The sequence below is a fragment of the Pangasianodon hypophthalmus genome, chromosome 7, assembly GCF_027358585.1.
Source record: "Pangasianodon hypophthalmus isolate fPanHyp1 chromosome 7, fPanHyp1.pri, whole genome shotgun sequence".
In the NCBI taxonomy this organism is placed as follows: Eukaryota; Metazoa; Chordata; class Actinopteri; order Siluriformes; family Pangasiidae; genus Pangasianodon; species Pangasianodon hypophthalmus.
In genome coordinates, this window is record NC_069716.1 from 17,340,475 (window position 1) to 17,360,781 (window position 20,307).

The 20,307-nt window shown below is 40.6% G+C and overlaps 1 protein-coding gene across 2 annotated transcripts in view; it reads left to right on the forward strand.

The window, feature by feature from the left end:
* Positions 1-5,444, forward strand: part of npas4a (neuronal PAS domain protein 4a) — a 7,447-nt gene extending 2,003 nt beyond the window's left edge. The window contains exons 2-8 of one of the 2 annotated variants that reach the window (XM_026917608.3): positions 197-360; positions 498-600; positions 705-1,005; positions 1,125-1,234; positions 1,457-1,592; positions 1,701-3,463; positions 3,584-5,444. In XM_026917608.3, coding sequence (XP_026773409.3) covers positions 197-360; positions 498-600; positions 705-1,005; positions 1,125-1,234; positions 1,457-1,592; positions 1,701-3,463; positions 3,584-3,612 — 2,606 coding nt within the window. In that variant the 3' untranslated portion in view covers positions 3,613-5,444. Of the gene's footprint in view, positions 1-196; positions 361-497; positions 601-704; positions 1,006-1,124; positions 1,235-1,456; positions 1,593-1,700 lie in introns of both variants that reach the window. The other variant, XM_053235261.1, reaches the window with a different exon arrangement.
* Positions 5,445-20,307: the final 14,863 nt, after the last annotated feature.

Sequence of the window (20,307 nt, forward strand, 5' to 3'; positions counted from 1 at the left end):
AAAAAAAAAAAAAAAAAAAAAAGAGAAAAAATGTGGATCTACTATGAGAACCATGTCTGCTTGAGTTCTAGAGGTTGCGAGCCGCTATCCGTGGTGCTAACACGTCAATACAGTTGCTGTCCATGGTACTGAAAAACAGGGTTGCTCTTATGTCTGGAGAATATATGAATGATTCACGGTACACCATTTCTTTCAGAGGCAGCTGCAGCTGGCAGTGCTGAGGAAAGTGGAGGATTCCTCTCATTTCACGAGCTTTCTGAGCTGGTGCAGTCAATGCCAGGTTTTCTGCTGTTACTGACTGCAGAAGGAAAGCTACTTTACCTTACAGACAGTGTCTCGGAGCACCTTGGACACTCAATGGTGAGTCTCAATATAGATTTAAAAAAAAAAAAATTAATACAGTACCCCTAAGTTTCTTTTATACAGTTTATTAATGAAAGTATGAGGTGGAGTGTGAGGACCATTTTCCTTATGGAACATTCTGAATGAATTTTCAGGTAGATTTGGTTGCTCAAGGGGACAGTGTGTATGACATAATAGACCCTACAGACCATGCTATTATGAGGAGTAACCTGGTGCCTCCAACTTCCCCTGATACTGGTAAGGTGTAAATGTTGGCACATTCCTCAGTGTCTAAGTGTGATTCAGTCATTCATGTATGTAGGGAAAGCTAATGTTCATTTTTTCCCTCCTTTATCATTTAGATCGATTGTTCCGCTGCCGTTTCAACACCTCCAAATCAGTGCGAAGGCAGAGTGCTGGCAACAAGCTTGTTTTGATTCGAGCTCGCTGCTTGCCACCAGTACCTGGCCCTTCCCCCCCAGGATCCTACTGGACTTCCAATCCAGTGTGGGTGTGCTCTTGCGCACCTCTGGAACCCCACCCACCCCGACCCAGCACCTCCACCGAACAACCTTTGACCCCATCATTGGAGAGCAGTTTCCTCCTAGTGTCTTTTCACTCACAACACAGTCGTGACATGAGACTGCAGGATGCACAGGATAGGTGAGGTCTGGTGCCCTCTTAATGGGCAATTATCTAATCTCAGCACTATTGTTATAATATAATTAGAATATACTACATATATTATAGCGTCTCACTAGTGGTGTCTTTGTTCCCCACAGTGTCAGTATCTATCTGGGTATCGATGTGGAGACTCTTCGCTCTCATTCCTGGTACAGCCTGCTGCATCCACAGGACCTTACACATGCTTCTGCTCAGCATCGCAGCCTTTGTGAGTGTCAGATTGAGAACATTTCATGTTCAGGATAGTACAAGCTATATCCACGATATCTACTATATCCACTATATACCTTTACACTATAAGAAACTATCCACAGTACACCAGTGTAGCAGAGAAGCACTTCCAAACACTCACAGAGAAGATGCATGACTCAAAATCTCATGCTGGGTGTAATGTCTTGACTCATCTATTTCCTCTTCTCTTTCCACACAGTGAGAGAAGGAGGAGAAGGCAGAGCTGAAATGGTGGTTCGTGTGGAGGCTGGGGATCATTCATGGGTCTGGCTTTACATGGTCCTGCAACTGGAGACTGGAGAGAACCCTATCAGCAGCAGCAATTATGTCATAAGGTAAAGCTCAAGCCTGATACACTTATTAATAGATAAAGTGACAAGGTCTACTCAAATTCAAATGAGTGTGAATATCAATAACATGTTACTTTATTTTCCGTGCCCTAGTGAGTCAGAGGCCTGGGCAGTGAGGCAACAACTGAGCTCTGAAGAGACCCAGCTCTCTGTGGTGCTGAGCACCAGCACCTCCCAACAAGACACCCTCAGCTTGCAGAGTCCTGATACACTCTCCAGTCCTGACCAAGTGTTCACACCTGGGAGCAGTGGTCTCTCGGGTCAGTCATTTGACTTCAGCATGGCAGTGTGCAGCACAGGCTCTACAGAGGAACAAGGTGCAAGCTCTTCTATTGAACCGATGCCACTGGAAAGTGGTCCACGCTCTAGTCTTTCCTCTCTGGAGGAAGAGACCTTGTTCCAGCAGCCACCCAGTGAATCAATGGACAGGCCTTCAGCTGCTTCATCCCCTGACACAGTGGCCACAGTGTCAGATTTGGACTTCCTCACTCAGAACATTCTCCTGCCCCCTGCTTTTCAGGTAGATCCTCCACTACCTGCACTGCCCCTTCCTTTACCCCCTGTGCCTACCTCCCAGGCCCAGCAGACTAAGGAGTTTGTGTGTACCCCTCCATATACACCTCAGCTAGGGAGCAGCAGCTTTCCCTTTGGGGAACCTCTCTTCAGTTTTGATCCCACTGGTGCCACCACACCTCCACCCCTTCCACCAACTGCAACAGTCACAACTACAGTAGCTCCCACTCTTTCTCCATCAGCTCCCTCAAACCCTCAGGGCAGCCCTGCTCCTCCAACCACCACACTTTCCACCTTGGTTCCACTCAGCCTGCCAGCCTTGTCTACAGAAATTCTCTTCCCTTCAGAGCCTTGCAGTGGCTCACTCTATGAGAAGCTTCCTCCAACCCCAGACAGTCCAGGTGATGGGGACTGCACTGTTATGAGCCTGCCTGAGGTTCGTGGTCCACTGTATGTTGATGTCCCATATGGGCCACTCCCCTATCCACCTGAAGGTCTGCTCACACCTGAAACCTCCCCTGGAAAACAACCGAGCCTGTCTTTCTTCTCGCTTGAGCAGGAGAGAGAAAAAGAAAGAACTGAGATCTCCCTTTTAGCCCATCACATAAGCACACTAGCTGAAGGCTTCTACCTGGATCCTCTCCTCTCTAAGCTGTTACCCTCTCCTATCTCTCCTCGACCATCATCTCCCTCGCTTGACTCAGAAGGACCCGAGACCATCTCGCTTCTGGGTGAATTCTACCCTGTCAAATCCTGGAGAGGTCTGGACCTGCCCATCTTCCCAGACGATGACTCTCTGTTTGAAGAGAGTGTCTTAGAGACCATCTTCCAAGATCTCTCCTCACCATCACTCTCTTCCACCCCTTCCTCTCCCTCCAGTCCTCCCTCTTCCCCTCCGACTCCTGAGTGCTGGCATCCACCCCTGCACTTTGACAGGGTCTCTGCTATGAGTGCCGGCCACTTCTGTAGCGTCCAATCGGCGCACTCTAACCATGCGGCCAGGTGCGGGGCCACACTGTCGCCAGTCAACAAGGGTGACATGGTGGATGGGAAGGCGGCAGGCGAAGTTGCCATGGAGACAGAGGTTGTGTCATCACCACTGTCAACCAGTATCCCGGCATCTCCACCGCTACAGCTGACAGCCTCGCCTGTCACTCCGGTGCCTGTCGACTCACCCGTCAGCCCCGCATCGCCTGGTCTGCCCTGCGCCCAGTCCCTCCTCGAGGAGCTGGCCGCCTTGGAACCCATGTTTGGGGCAGGTGCCTCGATCGCCCCTGGCCTGGGGCAACAACCTGAGTTGTATCAACTCCAAAGTCACCTGCCACAACAGTGCTTCCACAAAGGTAAAAAAAAATTTCTGTTAACAATTTTCTGCAAACCTATACTTAAACTAATAGAATGAGACTGAACATTGAAGTAGTAATAACCTTCTGTTTTTATTCTTCTTTCTCATTGTCTTTCAGATGGGAGTGGAAGTGATCCTCCGTTCTAAAATAAGTCTGTGACTTACTTCATTAAGTATGGCATATTGTCATATTTCATGGAGCTACTTTTACTAAAAAGTGAAGATTATTTAACTGTATAATTATATACATAATGTATATAAGGATAAAAAGACTTCCTCATATTGCTCATATGAGAAAAGAAAAGAGTCAGTCATATTTTGTTCATGTATTTCTCCATGAATTTATATGTCAGGAATGGTGCACCATCTCAGCAATGATGCAATACACTAGCTGTGTTGACCAAGTTGTGAAAGCACTTGGAGGTCAGTTTTTGTCTCTGCTTTACTGTAACATGAGCTTTTATCAGAGACTAAGATCTCTTACTTTGCAAGCGCAGCTCAACTTACAGACTTGCATTTGTATTCACTCGTAGTGAAAATACTCTGAAGTTGTGAACTCTGAAGATGTGGACATAAAATCTTACCTTCATATCTCAGATAAAAAAACAGTTTAAAGCTCAACACTTATAATGGCAGTGTCACACACACAAAGCCCAATGTATAGAAAATGTACCTAGCCATTTAGTATCATAGCTAGCAATTTCTATAAAAATCTTCAATATTTAGATTTTATCAGGCTTTCTTCAGCTTAGTTAGTCGGCTCTCATTTGAAAACAACAATGTCAACTGCACTACTAAATAAGAAATCCAGGCAACACTGAGCTTTGGGTTTGTGGCTGCTATGTTCTTTTTACAAATCTGTGTATCAGTGTGGTGTACAAATGTTTCTTTAATCTGTGAACATATATAAGCCAGTGTGCAAGAGAAGTCAGTTTTCCAGCACTCTTTAACCAGTCCAGTGGACACTCTCTGTAGGAGAAACCCCAAGATGATATTGAGAAGAACAGAAGATGACTGCACTCCACTGGACTGATACTTTGGCTAGTGTTCAATGGCTCCTTGGTCAGCCATGTTCATGGGCAAGGTTAAATGCAAATGCACTGGACTTTTGCAGCATCAATATTTGTAATGCTTGCAATCTGTTGTTGCTCTTGTATGCTTCGCACAACCAAGGCTTGCTGAACCCAGCCAGGCAGCATATTTATACAGTGAATACCACAGTAACATCGTAACTTTACTGTGTGCGGTGTAGAGTGGTGAACATGACCGTGTGAATGACCAATTCTTCTTTTTTGAGAGGCGCTTAAAAAAAACAAAAAAACAATGTGAACTTTTGTTTCAAAAATTGAGTGGACTATAGGGATGGGGTACTATTTCTATTCAGTTACTAGTCGACATGGGTTGAGAATGGTTCAATTCCCATGGTGTCGACATGCTAACGTAGAGTTGTCTACGGTCAAGTAAAGGATTGATTCCTACGTTCTACCTATTTACATGCTAAGTTAAAAAAAGTATTATACTGTATGTGTGCTGTTATACAGAATGAATGTTTGGTGTACATGCCTCTAGACAGGCATGTGCTGAGGTTTCAGTATGGTAATAGGATGTATACATTTGTAAATTTGTACAAACAACAGATCTGTACATATCAGAGACCTTTGTATATGATGAAAAGATACTTGACATATGCTATATATGAAGAATGGACATTGTGGATCAGTGTTCTTTTTGTGTCGCTGATAAGTGTATTTGGCTGTCAAAATCAAATGCATTTATATTAAAGTGCACTTAAATCTGCCCATGTCTTCTGTATCATTGTCTTCTGTACCTTTGCTTCTTCGAGCTTTTCATTCTTTGCTTGTTCACTATCATCTGTACATTACTCCCGTTCTCTCTACCATTCCATAGCATCCCCTCCTTCCTGTACACTCTCTCTCTCTTTCTTACCCTGGAGCATGGACTGCTCAGCAACAGCACTGACGCACACTCATGATGAGACACTATCTGACTCAATGTGACGCACACGCTTGACACAGAGGCTCTTGCACATAGAGAGCCACTTCCCACTTTGACGCACACGTGCACTGAATGGTGCTCAAAATCCCCCCTCCTCCTCCTTCCCTGGCAGTCTACAACGTACCTGCTATGCATACGTCACACAACAGTGCTGTTAGATTCCATATATGGGCTTTCCTGCTTAGGGGTACCAATTTTAGCTCTCTCCTCCCCTTTCTCACAGCATCCTTCCCAATATGGAGAGAGAGAGCATGAGGGAGAGAATCAGAGGAGAATGCATTGGTATGCTCACCATATTGCATATGCACATAGGTACTGGTAAGTGAGATTAGGCATCTGATATTAATTTAAGCCAATATCCTAACGAAGAAACCTCTCATATTCTTATAATATTTATCTAATTTTTACTCCTCTTTCTTTCTGCATATATACATTTCAGAAATGAACTAGGACCATATTTTAGATATGCAGTTGGGACAAAGGAAATTGAACATCTTGATCAAGCACCAGTCATACATGCAGACATATGCTGACGAAAGACCAAGCACAATGACACAGAAACCTGGACTGGCTCTCCTATGCCACACTGTGGTGGAAATAGTACACTCTCTTTGTATCTCAAAAAGAAACAAAGAAACAACAAGCCTGTTATAGATTTACAAATCATCTGACAAAATACTAGTTTTAGTCACTAGTTTAGTCACTCTGTTAGTAAGCAGCTCCATCTGTACAATGGATATCTAAAATATGTACTATTTTATGTACCTAGTTTAAAACCTTTGCTTTAATGGATTATCACATATTTATTTCTTATCTTGAATGCATTAATTTCACCTGAAAGTAATCACAGACACAGACTGACTATAAAGACACCAGGGCTCTGCACTTTGTACTACATCTGGACTGAACAGTTGGTGTCCTGTTATAGTTACAACAATCTGGAACTCTAAACACTTGAGATGATTTCAGGATTTCAGGAAAAGCCCATTTTCCCCTTACAAATATAGTGATTTTATCATTCACCATTGACTCATTCAATTCTAATTACAATCTCCCAGGATCTTAAATGACAGCCTAACATGAACTTTATTGCCAAGAACACTCAATGGAGGATTTGCAGTTAATAATGTTCAATCTAATTTATCCAGTGCTATGCTTCCATTGCCGTGAGTCAAGGCAAGGCTACAAACTTTTCACCCTGGCTATGATGCATAAAAAACACAGTATATTCAACAATGGTGTGTAGAATGTCACCACAAAAGGCACCACTTATCGAACACTAGTCAAAGACCATGCTGGTCCAAAAGTGGTCCAACAAAGGACAACCTGTGAACTGGTGACAGGGTCATGGGTGCCCAAGGCTCATTGAAGTGTATGAGGAGTGAAGGCTAGCTCAGCTGATCCTATCCCACAGAAGAGCTACTGTAGCACAAATTGCTGAAAAAGTTAATGCTGGCTATGACAGAAAGGTGTCAGAACATGCAGTGCATCGCAGCTTGCTGCGTATGGGGCTGTGTAGTCACAGACCAGTCAGAGTGCCCATGCTGACCCCTGTCCACCACTGAAAGTGCCTACATTTGGCACGTGAGCATCAGAACTGGACCATGGAGCAGTGGAAGTAGGTGGTCTGGTCAGATGAATCACGTTTTCTTTTACATCATGTGGATGGCCATGTCCATGTGTGTCACTTACCTGGGGAAGAGATGGCACCAGGATACTCTATGAGAAGAAGGCAGTGGAAGAAGGCAATGTTCTGCTGAGAAACCTTGGGTCCTGGCATTCATGTGGATGTTACTTTGACACGCACCACCTACCTAAACATTGTTGCAGACCAAGTACCCCTTCTTAGCAACAGTATTCTAAAATGGCAGTAGCCTCTTTTAGCAGGTTAATGTGACCTGCCACACTGCAAAAATTCAGGAATGGTTTGAGGAATATGAGAAAGAGTTCAAGGTGTTCACTTGGTCTCCAGATTCCCCAGATCTCAATCCAATCAAGCATCTGTGGGATGTGCTGGACGAACAAGTCCAATTCATGGAGGCCTCACCTTGCAACTTACAGGACTTAAAATATCTGCTACTAAAGTCTGGGTGCCAGATACCACAGCACACCTTCAGAGGTCTGCACAAGGGGGACCTACATAATATTAGGCATGTGGTTTTAATGTTATGGCTGATCAGTGTATACACACACACACACACACACACACATATATATATATATATATATATATATATATATATATATATATATATATATATATATATACACATATACACACACACACAGAAGTCTACAGACACATTATGTCTGCCAAATTACAGAGAAATGCTTCTAATCTATATGGGAGGAACTTCATCATGCAGCAGACAATGACCTGAAACACATTGCCAACACAACAAAGGACTTCATCAGGGGAAAAAGTGGAAGGTTTTAGACTGTTCGAATGAATCACCAGACCCCCAAAACAAACAACCACTGAAAGAAGCTGAGGTACAAGCCTGGAAAAGCAGGACAAAAGAAGAATGCAACAGTTTGGTGACATGAGTGTGTTGCCAGCTTGATGCAGTTACTGCAAGCAATAGATATGCAACCAAATATTAAGTGTTATTTACTTTAATTTACATGAAGAATACTTTTACTCACCTAAAAATTGGGTGGGTGGTCAAAGGTGCTATGTTGTAAGTTGTTTAACACATCTAGATGTACATATCAGGAAAAGAGAGATGAAATTCTGATTTATCATCTCATATTAAACTGACCATACCATTCAAATACTTTTGGAGGGGACTGTATATATAAAAGGGTACTTACTGTTTGTAAAGAAATATGGTAGACACACACACACATATATATATATATATATATATATATATATATATATATATATATATATATATATATATATATATATATATATATATATATATATATATACACACACACACACACACATACGGGCTCACCGCAGCACTGCTGTATAACACAGGGTGTCCAAAAATTCTCCATACATAGGGGAAATAGAGGCTAGCAAAGTCTTCCAACATTTTTCATACATAGTTTATATTATATGTACATTTTTTCAGCCTTTGAGAATCCCTTTGATGACAAAACAATCAGGCAGCTCTCGCAAGGTTGCAAGGGACTTTAACAGGAAATAAGGCAACCACATCAACCACATAATACACGAAACTGGGAGCCAAAGCTGATACAGATAACTCCGTGTTGTTTATAAAGAAATAGAAATCATGTAGACCAGGAAGTTCAGAAAGTTCCACAGAGCATCTGCTTCAGACGTTGAATAAAGTTATTCTCTGCACAATACCACTTGTCGTTAAAATCTGTGACTGAAAAAGACTTCTTTTTCCAGCAGTCTTGTTTTTCCCTAGTGCTTTCCAGTGTTTTCAGTGCATAGTGGTAGAGATAACAGTAGAAAGAAGAAAAAGAAAAAAGAAAAAAGAAGAAGAAGAAGAAGAAATCTGGTATAGATGACAAATACAAAAACAGATACAAATATTTTGAGCGCTAAACAAATACAGATACTAGTATTGCCTTACACTCCTACCTTGTACAAAGAATGTAAATTTTATTTTGTGCAATAAATTTTATTTTGTGCAATAAAGCTGCACAAAAAAATGAAAATGCCACAGATGACTTTCCTCAGTTTGACAAAACTACTTTTTCTTAGTAGCTTAGTGTAGCTATAGCTACTTTATCAAGAGTGGTAGTTGGGCTGTAGCTTAGCTATTTCAATTAATGAGTAGCTTGCAGCAATGACAAGCTTGATAACTGCTAAGTAGCTCCCCAACACTGATTAAAAGGAAAGGGAATGCATCAAAGGCCAATTTCAGGTGTCATAAAGAGGCTGAATAGCTAAATTCCTGTAACAACAGAGAGGAGGGGAATGAGGACACAGGACAGGAGGCAGACTTTGTAGACAGCAGCATTTGATTTATTTTTAATTACTTTTTCAGAACTGTCCTTGCAAACTTACATCAGTGTTTATAACTAGTGATATTATTCTGGGCAATGAAGCTTCGAAGAGTGTATTGAGAAGCTAGGGCACTTTCAGGAGAAGCTCCATATCGATGCTTGTGCTGTTCTCCTGTAATAATATCATTCACAATGACTTGAAGCCTTTAATGATTGTTTCGGGAAGGGGGCCAGTTTTGCCTGGTTGTTTCAAGTTATTTATACTCTGACAGTGTACAAGCATAATCAATCTCAAAACCAGTTCACTGCCCAGAAACACCATCACTGTCCAGTTGAAGCACACTACTCTTGTAGATGTTAATCTTACAGACATGATTACATCAATGGCCAATAAAAGCAACATATATGCAATTAATTGCTCTAAAAACATACAGAAATATATCTCTGCCCACATACACTCACTGAGCACTTTATTAGAAACACTATACTAATACTGGGTAGGGCCTCCATTTGCTCTCAAACCAGCCTCAATTCTTTGTGACATGGATTCAACAAGATGTTGGAAACAGTCCTTTGAGATTCTGGTCCATGTTGCCATGATTGCATCACGTAATTCCTGTAGAATTTCCATGTGCACTTTCATGCTGCGAAGCTCCCGTTCTACCACATTCCAAAGATGTTCTATTGGATTCAGAGCTGGTGACTGGGAAGACCACTGAAGAACACTGAACTCATTGTCATGTTCATGAAACCCGTCTGTTACGACTTTTGCTTTGTGACATGGTGCATTATCATGCTGGAAGTAGCCATAAGAAGATGGGGAAATTGTGGCCATGAAGGGATGCACATGGTCAGCAACAATTCTCAAATAGGCTGTGGCATTCAAGCGGTGATTGATTGGTATTAATGGGCCCAAAGCATGCCAAGAAAACATTCCCCACACTATTATACCACCTCCATCAGCCAGGACTGCTGACACAAGGCAGGCTGGGTCCATGGATTCATGCCAAATTCTGACCCTACCATCTGTGTGCCTCAGCAGAAACCAAGATTCATCAGACCAGGCTATGTTTTTCCAGTCTTCAGCTGTCCAGTTTTGGTGAGGCTGTGCCCACCGCAGCCTCAGCTTTCTGTTCTTGGCTGACAGAAGTGGAACCCGATGTGGTCTTCTGCTGTTGTAGCCCATAGTCCTCAAGTTTTGGCGTGCATTCTGAGATGCTTTTCTGCTCACCACAATTATACAGAGTGGTTATCTGAGTTACTGTAGCCTTTCTATCAGCTCGAACCAGTCTGGCCATTATCTGGTGGCTGCTCTCATCAACAAGCATTTCCGTCTGCAGAACTGCCACTCACTGGATGTTTTTTCTTTATTGCACCATTCTGAGTAAACTCTAGAGACTGTTGTGCACGAAAATCCCAAGAGATCATCAGTTATAGAAATACTCAAACCAGCCCACTTGGAGCCAACAATCATACCACTGAAATCACATTTTTTCCCATTTTGCTGATTGATGTGAACATTACCCAAAGCTGCTGGCCCATATCTGTATGATTTTATGCATTGCATTGTTGCCACATGATTGGCTGATTAGATAATTGTATGAATTCCTAATAAAGTTGTGGGTGAGGGTATATTATTTATGTCTTGGATGGGATAAAAATGTAATACACTTATTATTTTTTTGGACTTGGCTCAGCCTATTTCTTTTTGGCCATTACTGCTCCAGGTGTTACACACTGAGGGATAAAACAGTTTCACACGCACACCACTAGAGGTCTCTAGTGGACCGTTGAAGAGAACAGAGTTGGCAGGAAACCTTCACAATATTTTATAACAAAGTTATAAAGAATCAAAGTAGGCCTTAGTATTTTCATAAGTGCAAAAGGGACACATCTTCGCAGTGCAAAAAGGACACATCATTTTTACTGTCCTCTATCCGTTCACAGTCAAGGTCAAGATCAAGGTCAAAGTCTTCAGAGCTCGCTCTGCTTTGTCTGCATCAACTCTCTCTCTATTGTTCAGCCCCTACTGAGAGATGAAAGGCAAAATCACATAGGTGTAGACATTACCCACTCGTTCTCTGTGACTCTTCCCTCCAATCATATTTGGCACCTGATTAAATCTCCACAGAGTAATGTAGCAAAATGGGAAAAAAACTGAAAGGCTGTGCATACTTTCTGCTCTGTTTATGCACCCTATATGTAGCTATACTTCATTATTAAAGGAATTTATGATCAATAAAAAAGTGAAGAGTGAAACTGATTTTGTCTGTTATACAGTCATTTGTCCGATACAGAGCAGCACATGATCAAACAATAACAATTAAAAAAGGAAATGTGTGGTAAAAGTATAAAAACTGGAAAGTTACCATGACAATTATTGGCACCCATTGAGCAATTCAAACCAGTTAGATTAGAGAAACTAGACTCTAACTGGCTATGAAATTATACTTACTGTCTATGAGTTGCCAGTACTCACATGACTTAAATTAACCAATATGAAGATTATACTACATTAAAAGGTCACTCTCATCCTCTGTTCCTTTTTGACAATGGTGAAGAGACATGTTTGAGGTGGTCAGAAAAATTATCATCACCAGACATAAAAATTCAGAAGGGCACAAAGCCATCTCCAGAGACCCTGGAGTTTCCACAGTTCACAATGTTATTAAGAAGTTTATGGCTCAGGAAACTATCAAAGACCTTCTAGGACATGGTGGTAATAGCAAAACTGACCAAAGTCCTGCAAATGCTGTTGCAGACTGTTGAAAAAAAACCACATATAACATCCAAAGAGCTTAAAGTTGACCTGGAGAAATCTGGAGTGATAATTTCAACCCATACCATAAACTGCACACTAAACCAAGAAGGCTTTCAAGGACAAAGACCAAGGCAGACCCTGCTTTTGAAAGACAAACATAAAAACTGATGAATCCAAAATAGGAATCTATGGAAATGCAGACCAGTGATTTGCTTGCAGTTGATAAAATGAAGCTTATTAGGAAAAAACACCCTACCTACAATTAAATATGGTGAAGGTTCCATAATGTTGTAGGGCTGCATTGCTATGTCTGGTACTGGAGGCCTTGAACAAGCTGAAGGAATCATGAAATGAGAGTATTATTAGAGCAAGAAATGTGCTACCCAGTGTCAGAAAACTAGGTTGAAGATCATGGATCTTCCAGCAAGACAGTGACTGTAAACACACATCCAAAATCACAAAAGAATGGTTAAAAAGGAGAAAATGGACTGTGTTAAACTGGTCAGCAATGAGTCCTGATCTCAATTAAATTGAAAACCTTTGGAAAGAAATTTGCTATTGGTAAAAGGAATCCTGAAAATCTTTAAGAGTTAAAACAAACTGCAGTTGAGGAGTGGAAGAATATACCAGTAGAAAGGTACAAGAAGCTTAAAGATGGTTACATGAAACTTTTGGAGGCTATCATCCTTGGCAAGGGTTGTGCAACTAAGTATTAGGGAAAGGTGCCTACAGTACTGTCCAGGTCATATTTTTCTCATATAAAAAAAACTAAATATAAATTAAAGACATCATTTTATTGTATAATTTTAGACATCCTCAAACTATTCTGATCAAAAATAGTCAAATTTCCAAATATTTTCAGAAATAAATAGAAATGTAACAATTTTTGATCAGAATAGTCACATGGGTGCTAATAATGTTGACCAGAACTACAATGTATATAAAAAGTCTACACAGTCCTATTAAAATGGAAGGTTTTTGTGAAGTAAAAGAATGACAATAAGATAAATCATGTCAGATCTTTTCTCACCTTTAATGTACAATTAGGAAGTATACAAATAAAGTGAAAAACAATCAGAAGTTTCTATAGGGAAAAACAGAAAAATAAAACACTTACAATAACCTAGTTGCATAAGTGTGCACACCCCTAAACTAATACTTTGTTGAAGCAATTTATAATTTTATAACATCACTCAGTCTTTTTGGGTAAGAGTCTATCAGTATGGCACATCTTGACATGGCAATATTTTCCCACTCTTTCCTGCTAAAACATTCTAGATCCACCAGATTGTATGGGCATCTCCTGTGTAGAGCCCCTTTCAGGTCACCCCACAGATTTTAAGTTGGATTCAGGTCTGGGCTCTGGCTAGGCCATTCAAAACAAAAACATTGATCTTCTTTTGGTTAAGCCATTCCTTTATTGATATGGATGGATGCGTTGGGTCATTGTTGTGCTGAAACGTGAAATTCCTTTTCATCTTCAGCTTACTAGCAGACATCTGAAGGTTTTGCACTAAACTTGTCTGGTATTTGTAGCTATTCATGATTCCCTCCACCTTGATAAAAGCCCTAGTTCTGGCTGAAGAAAAGCAGTCCTAAAGCATGATGCTACCACCACCATGCTTCACCTTGGGTATGGTGTTCTCTTGGTGATGTACTTTTTTGAGCCAAACATACCTTTTGGAATTGGTCTCATTGGACCATTATACATTGGTGTTCTGTTTGCCACATGGTTTGGGGCTTGGACGGTTTTTGTGAGAAAGAGCTTCTGTCTAGCCACCTTACCCCATAGCCCAGACATGTGAAGAATATGAGAGATTGTTCCTGCAGCTCTTTTAACATTGCTGTTGGTCTCTTGGCAGCCTCCCTAGTACATTTTTGTCTTGGACTTTTGTAAATGTTGGTGGGACTTCCTGTTCTTGGTAATGATGTTGTTGATGATGCCCTTCACAGTGATCCATGTTACATCTAATGTTTTAGAAATTTTTTTGTACCCCTTCCCTGATTGTTTTCTTTTGACAGTGAGACCCTGTACAGGTTTTGTCAGCTCTTTGCAGACCATGGCTTCAGCAGACAGATGTCAAGAAAATCCTACAGAAACAGCTGGTCTTTACTTGGGGTTAATCAGAATAATTCATTGATGACAGCTGTATAATTACATTTGAACATGAGATGATTGGTTCATTCTGAACACAGCCACATCCCCAATTATAAAAGGGTGTGCACACTTATGCAACTAGGTTATTGTAACTTTTTTTTATTTTTCCTATTTTTCCCCTAAAATATTTCTGATTGTTTTTCACTTAATTTTTATACGTTGTAATTTCACATTGAGGGTGGGAGAAATTCTGACATGATTTACTGGGGTTTAATTTTTCTTCCTTCACAAAAACTTACCGTTTTAACAGGTGTGTGTAGACCTTTTATATTCACTGTAGGTATATACTTTTTCTATCCATTGAGACAGAACAACTGTGCACAATCTAAAGAGAACATTGCCCCTGATGAAAGCACATGAACATTCGCATTAAATAAGGTGGATAAAAGCTCAGAGTTTTCATGTAAATGAATCTTGAGTGATCACATTCATGATGCATAGAAATGTTTTGTTTATTAACATGGATTCACAATGAGATATATCCACATGCATTGTGTTTTATTAGTGATTCAACCATTGTTTGGGGCTTGGTTAATCTCATGTTATTTTGATGAAAGCATCCCTGAGGGTTCTGTGAGGTAAGTGGCCCAGTGTGTTCTGCAGTGGCCCCTTGAAAAAGAAAAAAAGGATTTCATGACTACATTATGCAAAGGTCTGTTTTGAAGTGTGTGACAGTGGCTGGCAGAGCCATCAAAGTAAAGCCACTTACAGTGGTCTGAGAATGGGTAGTCACAAAGCCAAAGGAGGAAATAAAGTGCATCTGAAACATCATGTTCAGCTCTTTATCATCTGCTCTCTGTAAATCACATGAAAAGGGCAGACAAAATAATGTCCACAGTGAACCTCATAATCCATTTGCATGCACCATGTAGATATTAGAAGGGGCGGCTAAAATCTAATAGACATACACTATATCAGTAGCTTGACAATATAACTATTAGGATTGAGCAAAGCATTACATCATGAGGTCTCAGTGGCATAATAACAATGATGTGGGATAAACTACACACACACACACACACACACACACACACACACACACACACACACACACACACACACACATATATATACACACTCACACTTAAAGGCACATATGCAGCTGCATTCATGATTTCAAATGGTTTCATGTCGTGTTCCTTTTGAATACCAAACATAAATAGAAAAGTAGTAAGCCTTTTGTTCAAACCAGAAACGACAGTCACTGATAGGCTGCATTAATCTACTCTCTGGGCTAGAAAGAATCAGTCCAGCATTATTTCTATATACCATACTGTATATTTTTCTTACACCCATTGGTGATGCTGTTGCCCCTGGTTCCACAAAAGTCCAAAATAGTCCAAAACATTAAAAATGTCTTTAGACAGACCCAGTTCATTTCAGCACCCCACACCAGCACTCTTGAGGGTACATAGCAGACAGAGACTCCCTGCTAACTTCAGAATATCCATGACAATTTATGAGCCCCCAGCAAAACACCATCCATGGTGCTGTGACGCACTGCAATGCCACCACATATGCCTACACCTAAATGGGCCTCCTGTATCTCTGTGGCACCCCAGTGGCACCACCCTTCTCCCCCAGTCAGTGAGGGAGACACTTTCTTTCTAATGGGACACTGCTCCCAGAAAGACTCCTTTTATGAGAAAAGCCTTACATCTGTGTTATTTGGGGTTTAGCCATAGGCTGATAACCCACTTCCTTACTCCCAACAGGCCCCAGAAGGACTACTGTTGCAATCTGTTAACAATCCTAGCAATTCTCAACGGGAGCTGGTACCAGACATAGCAATCTGCCTGGATCCAATTGGCAAGCAATAATGCCTCCCACACGTTTAGGTGATAGGGTAGCTAACACTGTCAATGAATCTAGCTTCATGGCAAAAAAAAAAAAAAAATCTGTGGTTTGCTTTGATATAAGGGAAAATTTCCCTCCAATTTCACCACAAGGCCCAATGCATAATGTGTGTGAGGAGGACAGTCTTGTCCCAGATGGCCTGCTTTTTCATGAGTGCACACACCAGTTGTCCAACTACAGCATTATCCTCATGCCTCTAAACTAGCAGAAGCAAAAAAGCCACCTGCATGCATCTCAAGAATAACCGTGGTGGTCAAGAAAGGCCAAAGTGTAGGACAAATACGAAGTACAGTCATTTTGTGACTTTGCTGAAGGTCTTGGCATGGATGTGTATGTGCACGAGCACAAGAAGGTGGGCAGGTGATTCTCACTGCACTTTGTGGTTAGAACTGGTGAAATGTCTGATATGCCTATCCTTCAGCTACAACTATTTGATGGATGTCGTGGCAAATAATTCTTCAAATCAGAATAAGAAAATGAGTTACAAAGACAAGGGGTTCTGGATGCCAAAAATCTATAGACTTTATCGAATCAAACAACAAAGCCGACATGGTCTGCAGAGCATCTGATTTACATAGTCGTGGCCCATGCTTTTGTACAATTCTAAAATAATGATCTCATCGGATGGAGTTTTCTCTTCTTTCTTTTAATCACACACCTGCCTCTCGCCCCAATTATTTCACTATCCTCTTATGTTAGTTTTGCCCCAATTATTTCACTATCCCCTTATCGTAGGTTTAACTGTGGTGAGAGTTCAGTCAGTTTATTTTTTAAAAACAACTTTAGCCTTCACCATAAAAAAAACACCTACAAGGTCACACCAGTTTGTTCTCACAGAAACATCCCTGTAGGATCATAGGCATAAAGTCACCCTTCTGAATGTACTAGAAATGGTACAGTGTAGTATATAAGTGAAGCTCTGAAAGTTAATACATGAGGTGATTTAAGGTCACTTTTCAATACTGTTGCATACATACTGATTGACATATTACTGATTGACAAATGATATTGATCTAGATAACAGGAAAATTCCTCCATATGGACAGTTAAATCAGTATCAGTGGATGCATAAAGGCAGACTAGGAATTTGCTCACTGTGTCTGAATAAGTGCAGTTAATACATTTCAGCCATGATAGTAACAGCTTCTCATTAGAAATACAGAACCCAGTCTAAAAGACTGTATAATATTATCTTAAATCAACAAATAGTTTCTTTTTATAGTTAAAGCATATATTTGTAAAGGGTAATGCTACATTTACAAGTAAGCTACCACTATGCCCTTACGTACTTAAATAGCTATCGAGTGGTCTTTAACTAACAAATAAAATCATGATAAAATCCTTCGATATCAATATTAGAAGCTGTCATGATGATCAGTCCATTGAATGAAGACTCTAAAATCCATTTCCATATTAGAGCTACCCTAGCACTGGGGCAAATATACCTTGGAAAACCACGTACTTGTGTTTTAAATATAAGCTCTTATGCATGGAATTAATGGCTGGCAAACATTAGCTAAATTTCAACACACCATCAAATCAGACTTTTTATATTATGTTTGTGAAATGCATATATTCTGTAGATGCTAGATAAAATAATAAACTAATTTGCAGTTTTGAAAGCAATAAATGCTTCCGCCTGACTTGTGCAGTGCCACCTTGTGGCAATTCCACAGCATCAAGCCAGTTCCTATATCTATGATTACTTTGACCCCCTTTTCCTGCCCAAAGGGAGCTCATAAGATGCAGGGTATTGCATGTTAGTAACACTACACTTCTAGCTTGTAGAACTTTTTGGCCAAGAAGGAACATGTATAAAATTCTGGGAAGAAAAAAAAAAAAAAAACCTCTATCATATGGTGGAGATTTCTAGGTGCTAATACATACTCAGAGGGAGTACACACACAGACTTGGTGTGTCATGCTTGGTTTGGGTCCACTTGTCCTCTTAGAGGGATGGGTTACTGTAAGTCAATACAGTTATTCAGACTGACCACCTTTATCCTATGATGAAATATTTCTATCCTGATGCGAATCAGGTTTGTCATTGCTGCATATTAAAGACATGCACGTTTGTACCATATCCAGGTATGTTGCTTCACCTTAGGAGGAAATTAGTCATAGGCATAGCAGTTGTTGGAAATGCAAGTCTATACAGGACCCAGGTGAGAACACCTACAGAAGTAAGAAGGTTAACCATAAGTGTGTATCATCAGTATTTGTATCATATACTGTATGATAGTGTGATTGACACGCATTATTGGTATTGATTTCTGCAACTACGTGGAGGACATAGGACACAAACTTAGAAGGACAACTGGCTTCACAACTGTTTGACCTCACCAAGGAACTTTTGCCCATCTTCACAGGAAAGCAGGTATTTAGAGTACATTTGTGTTTGATTTGTCAGCCTCAGAATGGGGAACTTGAGTGAATAGAGCAACCTCAATCTTTTTGGTATCACATAGAGACAACCATTATGTACTGCCCAGGGCAGAGAGAAAAAGTCCTGGCCTTCACTTACTTCTGATAGACACCTACTCTTGCACTGCTTCACTACGTGGAAAGTAATCATTTTTATGAGCTCTTTGATTCTTGGGCCCTGACTAGCTATTCAGTCCCAGACAGGCTTATCAAAGGATTTTTTTGTGTGTCTGATTACTCTGTACTCTTAGCACTATATGTACTGTTTAATATTTGCAAAAGAAAAATGTTCTTACATGAATACATGACATTATGTCAGAATTCTGAGTACTTTTTTTTAACATCTCTGTTCAGTGATCATTCAGTAGATGCTTAATCCCAGGCAGGATTCTGGATTATCTGGAGCCTATCCAGAAAACATAGCATACACAATGGATGAGATTTCACCCACATGATCAATTTTATATTTGTACTATTATTGTGGAAAAATGTGTTTGAGGATGGCTAGCCATTTGATGATCCCCAATTTCAAGTATCTTGAAAACTTTATTTAACATCATACTTGTTTAAAATGTATAGGAGACAAGCAAATCAGTTGTGAGGAACATCAGCTTCACATACACTTACTGTCCACTTTATTAGGAACACCGATACACCTGCACATTCATGAAATTATCTAATCAGCCAATTATGTGGAAGCAGCACAAAGCATAAAATTATGCAGATACAGGTCAAGAGCTTCAGTTAATGTTCACATCAAACAACAGTATGGTGAGGAAATGTAATCTCAGTGACTTCAACCGTGGCATGGTTGGTGCCAGAGGGACTGGTTTGTGTATTTCAGAAACTGATGACCTCCTGCAGTCTCTATAGATTACAAAAAAATTGTGCGAGAAACAAAAAAACATTCAGGGAGCAAATCCGGTGAATGTAATTCAACCATGGTTATCAGAAAAGCATCTCAGAACATAACACACCTTGAGGCAGATGGGTTACAACAGCAGATCACATCGAGTTCCCCTCCTGTCAGCCCACAGCAGGAATCTGAGGCTAAAGTAGACACAGGCTCACAGAAATCGGACAGTTGAAGGCTGAAAAAAAGTCACTTGTTCTGATGAATCTGGAGTTCTGCTGCAAAATACAGATGGCAAAGACCGAATTTGGCATCAACAGCATGAATCCGTGTACCATGTACCTGCCTTATGTCAACAGTTCAGGCTGGTAGTATTGGTGTAATAATGTGGGGAACTTTTTTCTTGGCACACATTAATACCAATGGAACATCATTTCAATGCCACAACCTATCTGAATATTGTTGCTAACCATGTGCATCACTTTTTGGCCACAATTTACCCATCATATAATGTTTACGTCCAACATGATAATACTCCATGTCACAAAGCACAAGTTGTCTCAAACTGGGTCAGTTAACATGACAAGGAGTTCAGTGTGCTTCAGTGGACTTATAGTTAACCATCTGAATCTAATAGAGCGCCTTCGGGATGTGGAAGAACAAGAGATTTGCAGCATGAATGTGCAGCTGACAAATCTGATACATGTGAAAATACATCATGTCGACATGGACCAGAATCTCAAAGTAATGTTTCACTTTGTGGAATACATGCCACGAAGAATTGTGGCAAGAGAACAATGAGGGTACCTTGTATTAGTATGATGTTCCTAATAAAATGGCC